Source organism: Bos taurus, chromosome X (genome assembly GCF_002263795.3).
Source record: "Bos taurus isolate L1 Dominette 01449 registration number 42190680 breed Hereford chromosome X, ARS-UCD2.0, whole genome shotgun sequence".
In the NCBI taxonomy this organism is placed as follows: Eukaryota; Metazoa; Chordata; class Mammalia; order Artiodactyla; family Bovidae; genus Bos; species Bos taurus.
This window is the reverse complement of record NC_037357.1, coordinates 126,715,331-126,731,804: the sequence shown is the minus strand read 5'-3', so window position 1 is coordinate 126,731,804 and position 16,474 is coordinate 126,715,331. Positions and strand designations below refer to the sequence as shown.

Here is a 16,474-nt window from a genome sequence, read left to right as displayed (position 1 = left end):
CGGACTCTGAGCCTGGGGTGTGGTGGAATAGTGAAAATAAACAGTATTGCTTTTTATAATACTTCTTATAATACTGGGCATGGTGAGGGATTTAAATGTCTAGCACATAGTTTGGGAGATAACTTTATAGAAAAGTTTCCTACATTCACTGGCTTCTGTATGAATATGTTTTTATACTCACATGTCCATCCAGGACCAAATGCTTTTTTTCCCTTAATTACACCTTGGAGATTGGTCCTTATTGACATGGCACTGCCTTAGTCTCTTGAATAACTGCCTCCTTTTACCTTGTATGGATGACCATTATTAATTTACCCAGTTCTGCATCGGTAGACCATCTGGTTCCTGTGCGTAGCAACAAGTGGTGGTGTGTTGAGTAGCCTTTGCCCTTGAGTGAGAATATCTGTGGAATAAACTTCAGTGGACTCACTGGTGAAAGTGAATGTGCATTCAGACATTCAGAAATAACTGCTGAATACCTCTGCAAAACCAATATGCTACCAAGATAGACTTCCCAGGACTATACTGGGGCAGCCTGTTTGCCCACATGAAGTTTTGTTTGTTTTAAATCATCCTTTTAAATCTGGTCAGTATTCCTTTGATTTCTATTTTCATTTGTATTTCTTTTAATTATGAATGAGGTTGAACTTTTTTTTTTTTCTTTTGGCCTTGCCACACAGTGTATGGGATCTTAGTTCCCTGACCAGGGATCAAACTCATGCCCCCTACAGTGGAAATGCAGAGTCTTAACCACTGGACCACCAGGGAAATCCAGGTTGAACATGTTTTCATATGTTGGGCATTTTCTTTAACTGTAATCGGATTATTCCGAAATCCTTGAAAATTGGATCTCTGAGTCATTTGAAGCCCTATGAATATTGTCTTCTGGCTAGTCTGAAGTTTCCAATTAATATTTAGTAAATTGATTTTCCTCTTCTTTAAAAAAATAAATTAGCTTCTGAGTTTTCTGAGAAAGCTCTAGGTTGTCACAGAACACCGCGTCTGAGCTCCCTGGTCATCTAGCAAGTTCCCACCGGCTGTCTCTTTTACATATGGCGGTGTGTGTGTTTTGGTGCTGTTCTTTCTTTTCGTCCCACCCTCTCCTTCCCCCACTGTGTCCACAAGTGTGTTCTCTATGTCTGCATCTCTATTCCTGCCCTGTAGATAGCTTCATCAGTACCATCTTTCTAGATTCTATATATATGCATTAAATTGATACTTGTTTCTCTCTGACTTACTTCATCCTGTATAGTTGGCCCTAGGTTCTCACACCTCATTAAAACGGACTCAAATGCATTTCTTTTTATGGCTGTGTAATATTCGACTTCTTTATTCATCTGCAGATGGACATCTAGGCTGCTTCCATGTCCTAGCTATTGTAAATAGTGCTGCAGTGAATGTTGGGGTACACGTGTCTCTTTCAGTTACGGTTTCCTCAAGGTATATCCCCAAGAGTGGGATTGTTGGGTCATATGGTAGTTTTATTCCTAGTTTTTTAAGGAATCTCCATAGTGGCTGTATCAATTTACATTCCCATCAACCATGCAAGAGGGTTCCCTTTTCTCCATACCCTCTCCAGCATTTATTTTTCATAGACTTTTGGATGATGACCATTCTGACTGGTGTGTGATGATACCTCATTGTGGTTTTGATTTGCATTTCTCTGACAATTAACCATGTTGAGCATCTTTTTGTGTGCCTTTTAGCTATTTGTATGTCTTTGGAGAAATGTCTATTTAGATCTCCTGCCACTTTTCTAATTTCAAAAGTGCATGAATCTACCAACTCCATCCGTTTAAAGAAATAGTATTAAAAAAAAAAAAAAACACATATGAAAATGGAAGTTTTATAATAGATTTGTTTGTAAAAATTTGTATTTGGAAAAAGCCTTTCAAAATACAGGAAACTTAGGAAAGAGGTTTGTATTTTCAAAACCAAAGACGACGTGTCTCGGCCATGCTGAGAGTGGGAAGTGCCTGGTGTCTGTGGCTTCTTTCCTCACCTTGTGGCCAGGCAGGCGTGTGCTCTGTCTTCACGTTCCTTCTTCGTAGTGGATGACTCCTAGACGAAATTATTAGAAACATAGGGTTGAAGATATTTTTAGAGATAATTTAGTTTAATCCTAAGACAAAAAAGTTTTAGGAAAACCTCTCAGTGTCTTAAATACAATCACTTGAAAGTATTTAAAGATATCTCTACCCCCAAATTAGTATTGTCTCGCCTCCCTAAATCCCAGAGTTAGTTACTACTAAAAATTCCAGCCCTTTCCCAGTGTTTTCCTAAATTCATGCTGGTATATCTAGCATGCTAGATTTTTTTTTTAAGATGCTTAATGTCTTAGATTTCTTTTGTAACTGCATGTTTGACTTTGAACTTTTATTTTCCAAGGCTTATGTGTGAAGGGAGGGGAGCAGTGTGATGGTGAGAACATAGGCTCTTGAGTTTGACAGACCTGGTTTTGAGTTTTCCCATCCCCTTTTACTGACCTGAAGATGATCTTGGGCAAGACTCACTGAGTCTCATTTTCCTTGTCTGGAAATAGTGAGGCCCACCTCTCAGTGGAGTGGAGAAGTAATGGGGCTTGTAAGTTCTGAAGGTTCCCGTTACCTACTTGAGAAGTTTCTCAAGACTCTGGGGACCAGAGGCGAGCTCAAGATTTCTGCCAGGGGTGAGGAAATGCATCTGTGCATGCAGCCTTTTCCTCCTGCGCCTCCTGCGGCCACCCAACCCTCATGGGCAGGACCGGCCAGGACCAAGTGTCTGCACTCAGCACGTGCCTGGCACTGGCCGAAGGCATTCAAGCTGGTTTGAGCAGATGGTACTTGAAATAATTAGGAAGCGAATGTGGGTGTTAGCTTTTTTGTTTTTCCTTCAGACTGGTCTTAGTAAAAGAACAGCCATCATTAAAAACATTGAAACAAAATAAGCCAAAGAAATATGGTTCTTTAACTTCAACAATATTTGAAGGAGCAGAAGTGAAAGTTGTTGTGGGTGGTTTTTTTAAGTTTTTATTTATTTACTTGGCTTTGCCATGTCTGTTAGTTGCATAATGCAGGATCTTTAGTTGCTACAGGCAAACTCTTAGTTGTGGCATGTGGAATCTAGTCCCCTGACCAGGGCTTGAACCCGGGGCCCCCTGCATTGGGAGCGTGGAGTCTTAGCATTGGACCACCAGGGAAGTCCCAAGTGAAAGTTTTAAACTTTTATTATTATTATTGGGCCATGCCATGTGGCCCAGGACATCTTTGTTCCCCGACCAGGGATTGAACCCAAGCACTCAGCAGTGAAAGTGTAGGTCCTAACCATTGGACCGCAGGGAATTCCCAAAACCACCTGTTTCTAGATGTATTTCCTCCCAGTGCTTTCTACGTGTGTATGTATATATACATAATACATGGTACATGCTGTTTTGTAATTTCTTTTTATATGTAAACTTTGGGAGCATCTCTCCCCATTGTTAAATAGACTGCTGTATATTTACTAGAAGGTCAGGCAGGGCGTGGATGTTTGTACAGTAGACATAGGCTTGTCAGAAAGCAGTATGTTGCTGTGGTTAAGAGCATGGACTCAAGTTAGATGGCCAGGGTTCAGATCTTTGCCCTGCAATTTACTATGACCTTTGGCAGGATGAAATGGTGACCCACTCCAGTATTCTTGCCTGGAGAATCCCATGGACAGAGGAGCCTGGTGGGCTACAGTCCACAGGGTTGCAAAGGGTCGGAGATGACTGGGCGACTTCACTTTCACTTTCACTTTGGCAGGATACTTAACATTACCATGCCACAGTTTGCGCATGTGTAAAGCAGAGATAATAATGGTAACTGTCTCAGCATAGTTGTGAGGATTAAATTAGGGAGTACAGAAAGTGCATACCATAGTGCCTGGCTGTAGTATTTGCTGAATAAGTGTTAGCTGTTGCTGCTCCAAGCAAAGATGTCCAGAATGGTTGTCAGAAAGGGCAGAGTAGGCTGTGTGATATAGAATTCTGTGCTTAAGGAGATGAAGACTGAGAAATCATTTACAATTTAAATGAACTTATTGGCCCTAAGAATTTGCTTCATATCAAATGGTCCAGTGCAGAACCTCAAGTAGGAAAAGTTGGGGCCTGCTGTATCAAGAGTACTTGTACACTGTTAATAATCAAGATAATCAAGCTGGAACTGGACTTATTCATAAACCAAAGATTTTATAGAGCCAGAGTGTCTTTCATTAGCAAATGTTAAGAGTAAATCAAAATTAATTGTACAGGAGAGAATGGAAATGTAATACTGTCTTGCTTCTAATGACAAAATAGTAATAGTGATATTTTCTCAAACTAGTGTGGTAGCACTTAGATGCTTCCCATGGTTTGTTTTCAGTAGCCATTTGACCCCTGTGTTTTCCACTTAGGTGGTACTTGAGCACCTTTTATACATAAGCTGCCATTATCTAGGAGCATGGACATACCAAATAAGTGATAACATAATATGTGTGACAGGAGTTTAGAGGTGAAAGGAGTATCTGGAAAGACAAAAAGATAGTGTTAACTAAAAATAGGGAATGATGAAATAATATTAGAAGGATAACATGAGATGTAATGGCTGTGCACTATACAGATTAATTTAATATCCTTATTTATGCTCGGTGCCACCAGCTGTTAATTTGAGTTAGTTGAACATTTTGGCCTTTCTAAACTTTTTTTTTTTTTTTTCCTGTCTGTGGTAGTCATAATTGACCTATATGCTTTTAATCTGAATTCCAGAGTAACTTTTAGTTAAATTTCCTATGACATTTTGAAATAGGTTGATGAATATACTGTGAGTTTTCTCCAAAATTGGGAGAATGAAGGACAGCAATAAGAGAAAATATTTGCAAATCATACATATGATAGGAGACTTGTATCTAGGTGTGTATAAAGAACTCTTATAACTCAATTATAAAATAACAAATAACCCAAATTAAAAAATGGGCAAAGGAGCTGGATAAATGTTTTTCCAGAAGAGGTATACAAATGGTCAATAAGCATATGCAAAGGTTCTCAACATCACTAGTCATTAGGTGAGATACCGTCACACCAAATACCATGGCTGTAATCAAAATGACAGACAATAACAAGTATTGATGAAGATGTGGAGAAATTGGAACCTTCACCCTAAACAGAAATATTTTCCTCTGGGGAGAGAGATTAGACTTGTATTGCTTTTCTGATTCCTGTTTAATATGTAAATTGAAGCTTTCAAAATAAACCTTATTGAGGTAAAACATACATTCAGAAAAGTATACACATTGTAAAAGCTTAGCCTTAACGAATTTTCGCCAAGTGAACATCTGTGTTACTCCATCTAGCTGTTACTGAGCGCCTCAGAAGCCCCTGCAGTCAGCGGTCAACACTGCCTTGATTTCTAGCGCCAATGACTGGCTTTCCTGTTTGGGAACTTTATATGTAAACGGTTTCCTGTAGCATGTTTTCTGTGAGATGCATCCCTGTTGCTGCATCTAGCAGTACTTGGTTCTCTTTGGTGGATGGTATGAACACACTACAATGCAGCCATTCTTCTGTTGATAGAAATTTGGGTTGATTTCATTGGGGGCAATTACAAATAGTACAGCTTTTAAGATTCTTGGCCTTTGGCTGCACATCTGTACATACTAGGGTAAAATCCTTGGGGTAGAATTAACTGAGTTGGAAGGTAGCCATATTGCGAAAGAGGTTTTAAAAGTGGCTGCACCAGTTTATTCTTGCAAAAGCAGAGTTCTTGATTTATCAACATTCAACTATAAAAGATAAGAATTTAGTTCCTATAACCTCTCAATTCCCTGCTACTTTGATACTTTAAATTATCTTCTTTAAAAATTATCTTCATTTCTTCAATTGAATACTATTGAATAATTTGAAGTAGTAAATCTCTGTTCTCTTAACTTTGTAACGCAGCGTTTGTCCACTTGTGATAATAGAAAGGTATTAGCCACCTCCCCATTAATGTTCTTCAGAAAAGGAAGAGGCTGTCTTTTATGCAGAGAGGAAATGTACACAATTTAAATTTGTGCCCCATCACATGACCAAGTAGTGTTAAAAAGGAGAAAACCACCACCTCCCCCATGAGTAAATGGGTTGGCCAGGATGATAGAAGAGAAAGTAAGTTTAAAGTACTGGTGGAGAATAAAATACTAGAATGAAGCCTGCTCTCCCATGCCTGCTGTCTGTTAGAGCAGGGGGAGCTGCTTAACACCTAATTCTCACAATGTCTGTGACTTTGAAGAGAGCAAGGTATTTGCTTTCTCATTTAGTAGTCCAGTGTGGGTGTTCTTGGTAAGAAGGGTGGCTTTATGTGTGTGGGCTTAGGGGCCCCAGCTGCTTTCACCCTATGGCTCTGCCGTCTCTTAGGGTCTTGGAGACCTCTGTCCAGCCAGAGTGGGAAGGAGATGAGGGAGAAAGAATGTGTGCTTCTCAGAAGAAAAGTTTTGTTGCAGAAGGCAAAGTCATTCCTCTGGCTCACGTTTTATTGATGGGAACTTCGAATGAGAGTCATGCGAAAGGGGCTGTGAAATGTCGGCCATTCTGAGCGCTCGACCAGCAGTCCTGGCTGTGCAGGATTTTGGAGGCGCCTGGGTTACTGCTGGACAGTCAGTGAGCCGTCTCTACTGTATGTGTCCTAGAGGCTAAGACCTGAGAAAAGAACACTCATTAACTTGGGATAATTTCATGTCTTTTAAGGTACTGATTATTTTAAGTGGTGAATTTTTATAAGGAAGTAAGTTTATTTTGTGTGTGTGAAATAAGTTTAGATGTACAACTAAATGGCATTTCTTGTTTCCTTTGATACCACTCAGTTGTATGATTTGTTTTAACTTTAATTTTATTTTACTTTTATTTTTATTGGAGTGTAGTTGATTTACAATATTATGTTAGTTTCAGGTGTACAGCAAAGTGAATCAGTTTTATATATATTTATATATATATATATATATCTCCACTCTTTATCTTCGATTCTTTTTCATATAGGTCATTACAGAGTATTGAATAGAGTTAGAGTTCTCTGTGCTATACAGTGGGTCCTTTTTTATCTATTTTATATTTAGTAGCATGTATATGTCAATCCCAAACTCCCAGTTTATCTTCCTCTCCCTTTTCCTCCTCGTAACCATAAGTTTGTTTTCAACGTCTGTGACTCTACTTCTGTTTTGTGAATAAGTTCACTGGTACCCATTTTTTAAATCCCACATATAAGCGATAACATGTTATATTTGTCTTTCCGTGTCTGACTGACTTCACTCAGTATGACATTCTCTAGGTCCATCCATGTTGCTGCAGTTGGCATATTTCATTCTTTTTTTTTATGGTTAATATTCCAGTGTATATATACATACAACGTCTTCTTTACCCATTCCGCTGTTGACGGACTTTTAGGTGCTTCCGTGTCTTGGCTATTTAAATAGTGCTGCATCGAACATCGTGGTGCATGTATCTTTTCAAATTATGGTTTTCTCTGGATATAGTCCCAGCAGTGGGATTGTTAGATCATATGGTAGCTCTGTTTTAGTTTCTTAAGGAACCTCCATGCTGTTCTCCATAGTGGCTGTGCCAGTTTGCATTCCCACCAACAGTGTAGGAGGACTCCCTCTTCTCTACACCCTCTCTAGCGTGTGTGGGCTTCCCTGGTGGCTCAGCTGGTAAAGAACCCACTTGCAATGCGGGAGACCTGGGTTTGATCCCTGGGTTGGGAAGATCCCCTGCAGAAGTGAAAGGCTACCCACTCCAGTATTCTGGCCTGGAGAATTTCAGGAACTGTATAGTCCGTAGGGTCGCTAAGAGTCAGACACGACTAAGCGACTTTCACTTTCACTTTCTCCAGCATGTATTGTTTGCAGATTTTTTGATGATGGCCATTCTGACTGATGTGAAGTGGTACCTCATTGTGGTTTTGATGTTACTCTAATCAGTTAGTGTTGTTGAGCATCTTTTCATGTGCTTTTTGGCCATCTTAACTTGAATTTTCTTACTCTTTACAGTTAGGTCACCTCTCATAGAAGCTTGGGAGAAGGCAGTGGCACCCCACTCCATTACTCTTGCCCGGAAAATCCCATGGGCAGAGGAGCCTGGTGGGCTGCAGTCCATGGGGTCGCTAAGAGTCAGACCCGACTGAGCGACTTCACTTTCACTTTCCACTTTCATGTATTAGAGAAGGAAATGGCAACCCACTCCAGTGTTCTTGCCTGGAGAATCCCAGGGACCGGGGAGCCTGGTGGGCTGCCGTCTCTGGGGTCGCACAGAGTCGGACACAACTGAAGTGACTTAGCAGTAGCAGCATAGAAGCTTAGAAACTACCATATTTACATCAATTTTACAAATGACTAAGAAAGAAAAAAGCTGTCAACCTGTGGTGTGTAATTGATTGTAAACACTGATTACATTTAATTTACTCCCCCTCTCCCATCTTTTTTTCTCCTCTCCCTTCCCTCTAGTTTGTGATTGGCACAATGGAAGAAGCTGGAATGTGCGGGCTTGGGGTGAAAGCGGACATGCTGCATAACTCTCAGTCCAATGATATTCTTCAACATCAAGACTCACACTGTGGTAGTACAAGTAACAAGCATTCCTTGGAAGAGGATGCACGCAGTGACTTTATAACAAAGGGCAGGAGTTTGGTGAGCCCGGCGTACTGCACACGGGAGTCACGGGAGGAAATTCCCGGGCGAGAGGCTCGAACAGATCCCCCTGATGGCCAGCAGGATTCAGAGTGCAGCAGGAGCAAAGACAAAGCCTTAGGTAATGGCCTCATCGCCTCTGCTTGGGGCTTGCACGCTTCACATGTTGCTCCTTTGACCTGTGTTTCCAGCAGCACAGGCACTGATGGATAAACACGGCAGTGTCGAGAGTGATGCTGCTCAGCTAACACTTTGGTCATTCTCAGCGAGGCAGGTGGCCTGTTGCTGCAGTGGCATATGGGGGCCAAGGTAGCAGAGGAGGAATTACTTCTCTCTGGGTAGTCAGGAATGGGCTTTCGTGGAGGAAATCTGGGGGACAACTTGACAGAAGTAGTATTTTTGGGTGGAGAGGTCAGGGGGGTCATGCTGCCTTGCTTGTAGGATGTTAGTTCCCCCACCAGGGGTTGAACTTATGCCCTTAGCAGTGCAAGTGGAGAGTCATAACCACTGGACCACCAGAGAGTTCCCACCCAGAAGTAGTATTTGACTTGCCTTGTTTGCATCTTTAATGTAGTCTGACCAAAATTTACTGTGAAAACTATAGATTTATTTGATCATTTTATTTCAAACCTAGTCACAAAACTTTAGAGATGTATAGTTCAGGAAGTGGGTGAAGACTGGGTTTTCAAGAATATGTTTTCTTTTTCCTGTTGTGTTTGAGATTTAGGACTAAGATTGTGGTATGGTAAATCTCATTAGGAAATCTGATTTTCCCTTTTATTTTAAGGTTACTGGTTGTTCCTAAGTTTTTCATACTTGTTCTACCTGAGATAACAGTGTTTTATTTGTTTGGTTTTCTATATGTTGAGTTGGAATGATCTTCCTTATTAAATCCATTTTTTGTTAACTTGGAGAACTTAAAAATTTGTAGAAATATGAAAAAAATCTTAATTCCTTGCAAACAAGACAAATTTCTTCAAAATCAGCCACCCCAGTTAAATGTGTAAAAGCAGAAGGAGTCTTAGAAAGTTACATATCATGTTACCATATGACACAGCAGTTCTACCTCTGGTTATATTTCCAAGAGGGTTGAAAACGTGTGCACACAAAATCGTATTTTGGAGTGCTTGAGTGCTCAGCCATAGAAAGGAATGTATCCTGATATGCAGGTGGGTGAACCTTGAAGATAATAAGCGAAAGCAAACAGACACAAATGGCCAAAAATTACACAGTTGCACTTAATATGAAATATCTAGAATTGGCAAATCCACAGAAACAGAAAGTAGAGTAGTAGCTAACAGGGGCCTGGAGGAGGGAGCCTGGGGAGTGACTGCTCATTGGCATGGGATTTCTTTTTGTGGTGATGAGCATGTTCTAAAGTTAGACAGTGGTGATAGTTGTACAACTTTGTGATAATCCTCAATTGTTCACTTTAAAAGGGTGAATTTTATGGTCTGTCAATTGTATCTCAGAAAAAAACTGAATTTTCATAAAAATTGCAGGTTACCTTATTATTTCTAATTGTATTCAATGATCATATTTAGTCATTTCTTTAAAAATTCTTACTGATCTTGGGCCAAGTGAGAAAGGATTTATTACTCAAATTTTCTGTGGACAGGAAAGCATTCTGTTTTGAAGTTAGCCTGCTTGTTTTCATCATAGCAATCTGTACACCGTATATACCAAAGTCATGTTCAATATACATAATATATTTTTTCACCACACTACATGGCCTTAGTTCCCCAACCAGGGATTGAACCCCTACCCCCTACAGTAGAAGCATGGAGTCTTAACCACTGGACCACCAGGCAAGTCCCCCACATACGTATTTTTAATGAAATACCCTTCAGAAAGAGTGAACATTTAAAAAAATAAAAATGGTACCTACTACCCAGCTGAAGAAATAAAATGTATCACTTATTTTAAAACACCATTTGTTCCCTCCTATCTCAGCCACCTGCTTCTCCCTGCCAGAGTCCTTAAAATAATACTGTGTTCAGCTCTTTTTCCCAAGGGAAGTGCCATCTTGACATCCTTTTTTTTTTTTTTTTTAATACTAAATTTGGTTAACACATGGAACATGCTTGCTAAGTCATGAGAAGTTATTTAAATTGCTCAAAGGAAAAGATCTGTGTCACCAGTGATTATGAGCGTCTTAGATAGGCAGAGAGTACCAGCCAAAATTCCCTTTGAACTTCCTTCTGTATTCGTACTTGGTCAGGAGGAAGCTTTTAAAAATATTTTGCCCTTTGTAACTTGCCCTTTGTCTTAACTTGGATATCAGTAATTAAGGGAATTTTTAAGCCTTCAGCACGTTCTTTTCACAGATAGCTCACAGTGTTATTGAGTGGAGAAATTTGGGGTAGAGATGGGGAGGAAGGGGTGCCTGCTGATCCAGATTTTAAAAATAGCTTTCTTAATTTAGCTAGTAAATCTCTTATTTCTAGCTATGGGCATAAATTATTTTACTCTGGATGTCAGAACATAGGAAGTGCTGCTTAGAATTAACAGGTTAGATTTGATCACATTCTTCTGGGACTTCTTTCTTATTTTTTTAATCACCAGGAAAAGAAGTCTTATTATTGATGCAAGCCCTAAACACTCTTTCAACTCCAGAAGAGAAGCTGGCAGCTCTCTGTAAGAAATATGCTGATCTTGTGAGTATTGAATCAAAGGGGTGAGGCCCATATAAAATATAGCAAAATGTGTATGTGCTTGATAAGCTTTTTAAAATGATTTTGACATAGCTTTAAATGTAAAATTGTATTTTACTCCATAATTGAAGAGAATCTGATTTCTTGTGGCTTTTCTTTTTTTGCTTCTATGACTTCATTTTATAAGATAACACATTTATAGAGCATTATAATGCTATAGATACAGCATAGATTTTTTTTTTTGAAACTCAATCTTAGAGTATTTCTAAGTCTACCTTTCCATTCCTGTGTTGTGATATTTTAAATGCCAGTCATTGGAGGGTAGTGGTTCCTGTATTTAACTTTTTCCAAGGGAATTCTAGAGATAAAGGCTCTTAACCATTGGGATTGAAATAATTGTGAGTTAGGTGAGAGTCTACTAAAACAATACTGTGTCTCGGAAATATTTATTTAGCATCCACTATGTGCCAGGCATTCCTTTTTCCATCTTTCAAAGAAATTAACCTCATTTGTTCTGCCCCTATGTTATTTTAAGTCACATTAATTCCCTTTGTAAAATTAGGAAAGCACTCTCAATATGGAAACTCTGCTGTCCTTTTTAAGTTGAGGAATAGGAAAGCCATAAAGCCCTTTGAAGTAAGAGCTGTGGGAAACTTTTAGAATGAGTGGTTCTAATATGCTAAATTACTATCTTTTGTGAAATACTTAGGTGAATTATCACAGACAATTTTTATACATTTTCATCTGTTGTTAAGGCAGTTATTCCATGTTGTAAACACTACTTTGTGTCAGTGACCAGCTTTGAAAATGAATTATTGCTCAAAGAATTACAGGTGTATTTATTTACAAATGAGTCTGTATGCCTCCACTTAGCTGGCATTCAGCAGTCTGGCACTTTCTGTTTGGAGCAGTGGGAAGCCCCACGCATCAATAAAAAGAGCCCAGAACATTCACAGGTGTGAAGAGTGCAGAAAACACAAGGAGGTCAGATTGCTGGTTTCAGGAACATTGGTTGTGGAAGACAGTCCTGTTGGTTTTATCCACATGAAGAGAATTGTGTGAGAAGTGGTGGAAAAAGAAGACAAAAAAGGGAAAAGAGAAAAAAGCAGCGTAGCAGATCAGCTGCTTGACCCAGTGTTGGGACAACAGCAGACAGCCACACGTGGATTAGCAGAAGGGGCAGATGGTGGTCTCAGCAGTCCTTCCGAGGCTCACACAGATGTTGGGACTTTGGTTGTTCAAAAGCACATTGTTATTCTCTGGAGCCTGAGAGTCTGCATTTTAACAGGCTCCCACGTGAGGTTGATGATGGTGCTTTCAGCTTCTTGGATAGCACTGCTAAGTAGCAAGGGTCTAAGTTGTTTTCTTCGTGGCATTTGTTTTGTGTGTGTGTGTGGTGGTGGCGTGGCATGGTTACTTTTTTAAAAGCACCAGTAATGGCTACATTCATTTTGGGATGTGACACGTACGTACATTTGGGATGTTGCTCAGTGAGCAACCTCTCTTTGATTTAGATTTGTGCCGAACATATGAAGGAGGAAATGTGTGCTGTTTTCAAAAAATGTTATCAAGCTTTGTTTCTTGATACAAAACTCATTTTTTAAAAGAAGGTAGAGCATATAGATTATACAGCAGTGAGACCATCGAGGGAGTAGCCTTCTTCCCAAGGATTATTCCAGAAACTTCCATTTTGCCGTCACAGTCCTCTGTCGTTTTTGTCACAGCTTCATCTGACATCACTGGCGCTTGTGGCTGCCACGTTCACCGGATAACATGGGTTTATGAAATTGCCACATTTCACTGGCCAAGTGTGGGTCCTGTAACATGGTCCTTAAGTACATAATGGTGCTGTTCTTTCCCGTTCCTTAGTTGTGTACATTATTATAGCATAATAATAAATCTTGATTACCTGGTTGGGTAGGTATATCTTCTTTTCATCAGAAGTGTCTTGGATATTCTTGACACTTAACTTTCTATAAAATTTTAGATTCTTAGAAGCTTATTAGTTCCATGGGAAAAAACACCCCTTGGGGATTTTGAAGAGCATCTTATATAAACTATAGTTGCATTTAAGGAGAATTATACCATCCTTCAGAAATTAATGGAGCTTAAAAATTGGATATCCTTATGTGGAAAAAAAATGAAATTAGATCCTTAAACACCATATGCAGTGATGAATTCCAAATGGATTAAGAACCTAAAATTTTAGATATTGTTTAGGTTTATTTAAATACATTAACAGACAAATATTTTACCAAACTTGGATTAAGAGGAGCATTTTTTATGACACAAAAAGCACTACTGGAGACAACATCTCAGAAATTGGCTCTATTGAAATTAAGACTTTCTCTTCATCAGAAGACACTTTAAAAGAGAGGGAGAAGACACATCACAAACTGGGGAGAACATATTTTCAACAAATAATAACCAACAGAAGATTCTATGTCAGGAATAGCTAGGGAAAATCTACAAATGAATATGATACAGACAATCAGCCCAGTGGAAAACTGGGCCAGACACGTGTAAGAGGTATTTCATAGAAGTGGAAAAACATCAAGATGTGAAGATATCTTAACATAAAGGTACATAAATATATGAGGGATATTTGACCTTATGAATACTCAGAGAAATGCAAATCGAAGCCACAGCGAGATGCTACTTTGTGTCCATTATAAGTGGCATAAATGAAGAAAGGTGATTGATGTTTTAGAGAAGAAGTACATCTATTTGATCTCTTATAAGTTGCTGGTGGGGGAGTAAATGTGCCTGCTGCTCGGGAAAGCTGTGTCCTTGTCATGTGCAACAGAACATTTAGAAATCATTTCCCCAGAACCCTAGTTCTAGGTTCGTACCCAGAAGAAATTCTTGCGTGGCGTGTATTACACCAGGAAGCACACGTGTGAGAACGTGCAAATTGTAATGGCACCTGGAAACCACCCAAATGCCTACTGACAAGAGACTGGGTCAACAAAGTGTGTTGTGTGCTGTATTTTTTTTTTAAGTGGAATATTATGCAACCTGTGGGCCAAAGCCTGCAAGGCTTTTTTTTGTACTGCCCACAAGCTAAGAATGGGTTAAATGCTGTTTAAAAGACAACGACAGCAAAACAGGCAAAGCCTAAAATATTTCCTTTGTGGCCACTTACAGAGTTTGTTTGCTGGTCCCTGCTCTGTAGCTACACGCAAAGGAGCGAGATGAGTCCTGGCAGTGTAATCTGTAGCTGTGCTGTCCGAAACAGTAGCCACTAGCCACATGTGGCCATTTAAGCTTGAATTCATTTAAAGAAAATTTTAAAATGGGGTTTCTTGGTTGCAGTAGCAAATAAAGTCAAAAAAACTAAAAACAAGTTCTTTTAGGACACCGCACGGATGACATAAAATACCAGGAATAGCAAAGGAAGGGACCCCAGGATTCAGGATTGTGGTTACCTTGAATGGGGGAGGCCAAGGGGAGTTCCAGTTCTCAGTGGAGTTATTGATAGTGTGTGCAGATCCTGCCGCCCCCCATCTCCTGAGTAAGATTATGAGGGTATTTTACAAAAAATTATTTTCTGGCGGGAATTTCCATAAAGGTGTCTTTAATAGCTGTAAGCATCTCGCTTGCAAGGATGCGTGGTGTTTTGAGAGGCCACAAGGTGTCGCTCTTGCTCTTGAAATAGTGACTCAGCATCCTTTCCTTCTTCAGTGATAGGTCAGTAAAGCTGCCATCTTATCTGTTAGTGTTGGTTTAACCTTGAAACAGACACATTTGCTCCAAACCTACAAGTGGGAGGAGAGTGATTCCCCTCCCACTAGCAAGGAACACTGATTGCTGCTTATTAAGTTCTTAATTTGGAGGATCAGTTTAATAAAGTAGCTTGAGTGTGTTTTTCAAGAAAGTAAAACATTATGGTGTTGATTCCTGAAAAGCTGTCCAAAACATCATTTTTTGTTTTTAATAAATAAGTGAAGGACTGAAGATTGTTTTTCTCCTACGCTAAATCATTTGCTTACTTTCTTACCATAGCATAGCACGAAACAATTTAAATAAAATATTACACTACAATACTGTGGGTTTTGGGAAATGTATTCCATGGTTCTTACTGTAATTCTTCCAGCCATCACTCAAAGGTTTTCACTGTATTTCCTAAATGTAAAGTGCTTGTTAATTTTAGCTGGAGGAGAGCAGGAACGTTCAGAAGCAAATGAAGATTCTGCAGAAGAAGCAAGCCCAGATCATGAAAGAGAAAGTTCATTTGCAGAGTGAACACAGCAAGGCTATCTTGGCAAGAAGCAAGCTCGAGTCTCTTTGCAGGGAACTTCAGCGTCACAATAAGACGTTAAAGGTGAGTTGGTTCCTTTTTCTGTTTTTCAGGAGAGACTGACTTAGCTGAATTTATAGTCACCGTGTATCTATTTGAACTTAATCCTTGTGTCTCCTTGGAGACAGCTGCCATTCTATTTTGCTTGGCCTGATGCTTCTTACCACACCTCGTACTTGCTCATGGAGAATATAGATGAGGTTGATGTTTAGACCACAGCTTTCCTGCTAAGAGCCATGGCTTAGAAAGCTCAAATTTTCAGTTTCTGGCTGAGCACTGAAGTCATTTTTTAGCATGTGTGAAATGTGGACCGAAATGAGTAGGAGCAGACTTGAGGGAAGGGAAAGGCCCCATTGAGCTCCTCAAGGGCTGTTCATTGGCTGCATTGCCAGCTGCCCTTGCCCATTCCAGCTCCCCATTGACAAGTAGAAGAACACTTATTCCTTGCTTGATTAAAAGATGAGGCAGTGGGTACCCAAAAGGTAGTTGGTACCAATAAGGGAAGAAGAGAAAGGGGCAGGGATGCAGGTGGGCCTGTCCTCATGTGACTGAGCGGGATCGCTCATCAGACTCCCCCAGCACGCCAGACACCCAAGGTCCTAGAACACAGGAATAGGAACCCTCAGGAAATGGACCTTCACCTGATGGGGAAGCCGTTAGTTTTTCTTTGTTTTTGAATCCTTGGATTTCATTGTTCATGAAACTAGGTAGTATTTTCCCCATAGCAGCAAATTCACTTTGATTGGACTGATAATGCTGTAGACACATAAAGGTCTCTTAGCACTTGTATCTGAGCAAGAGTTGGGACTAAGCTTTTAAGATACATGTTCCTTTTGCCCCTTGCTGTCTAGGGAGTAGAAGGGATAACCCCGAAAATAAGGTGCAAGAAGGGATT

The 16,474-nt window shown here is 39.9% G+C and overlaps 1 protein-coding gene across 1 annotated transcript in view; it reads left to right on the top strand.

The window, feature by feature from the left end:
* TXLNG (taxilin gamma) overlaps positions 1–16,474 on the top strand; it is a 43,960-nt gene that overhangs the window by 11,494 nt on the left and 15,992 nt on the right. The window contains exons 2-4 of the mRNA XM_002700387.6: positions 8,443–8,746; positions 11,191–11,282; positions 15,433–15,603. Coding sequence (XP_002700433.1) covers positions 8,443–8,746; positions 11,191–11,282; positions 15,433–15,603 — 567 coding nt within the window. The remainder of the gene's footprint in view (positions 1–8,442; positions 8,747–11,190; positions 11,283–15,432; positions 15,604–16,474) is intronic.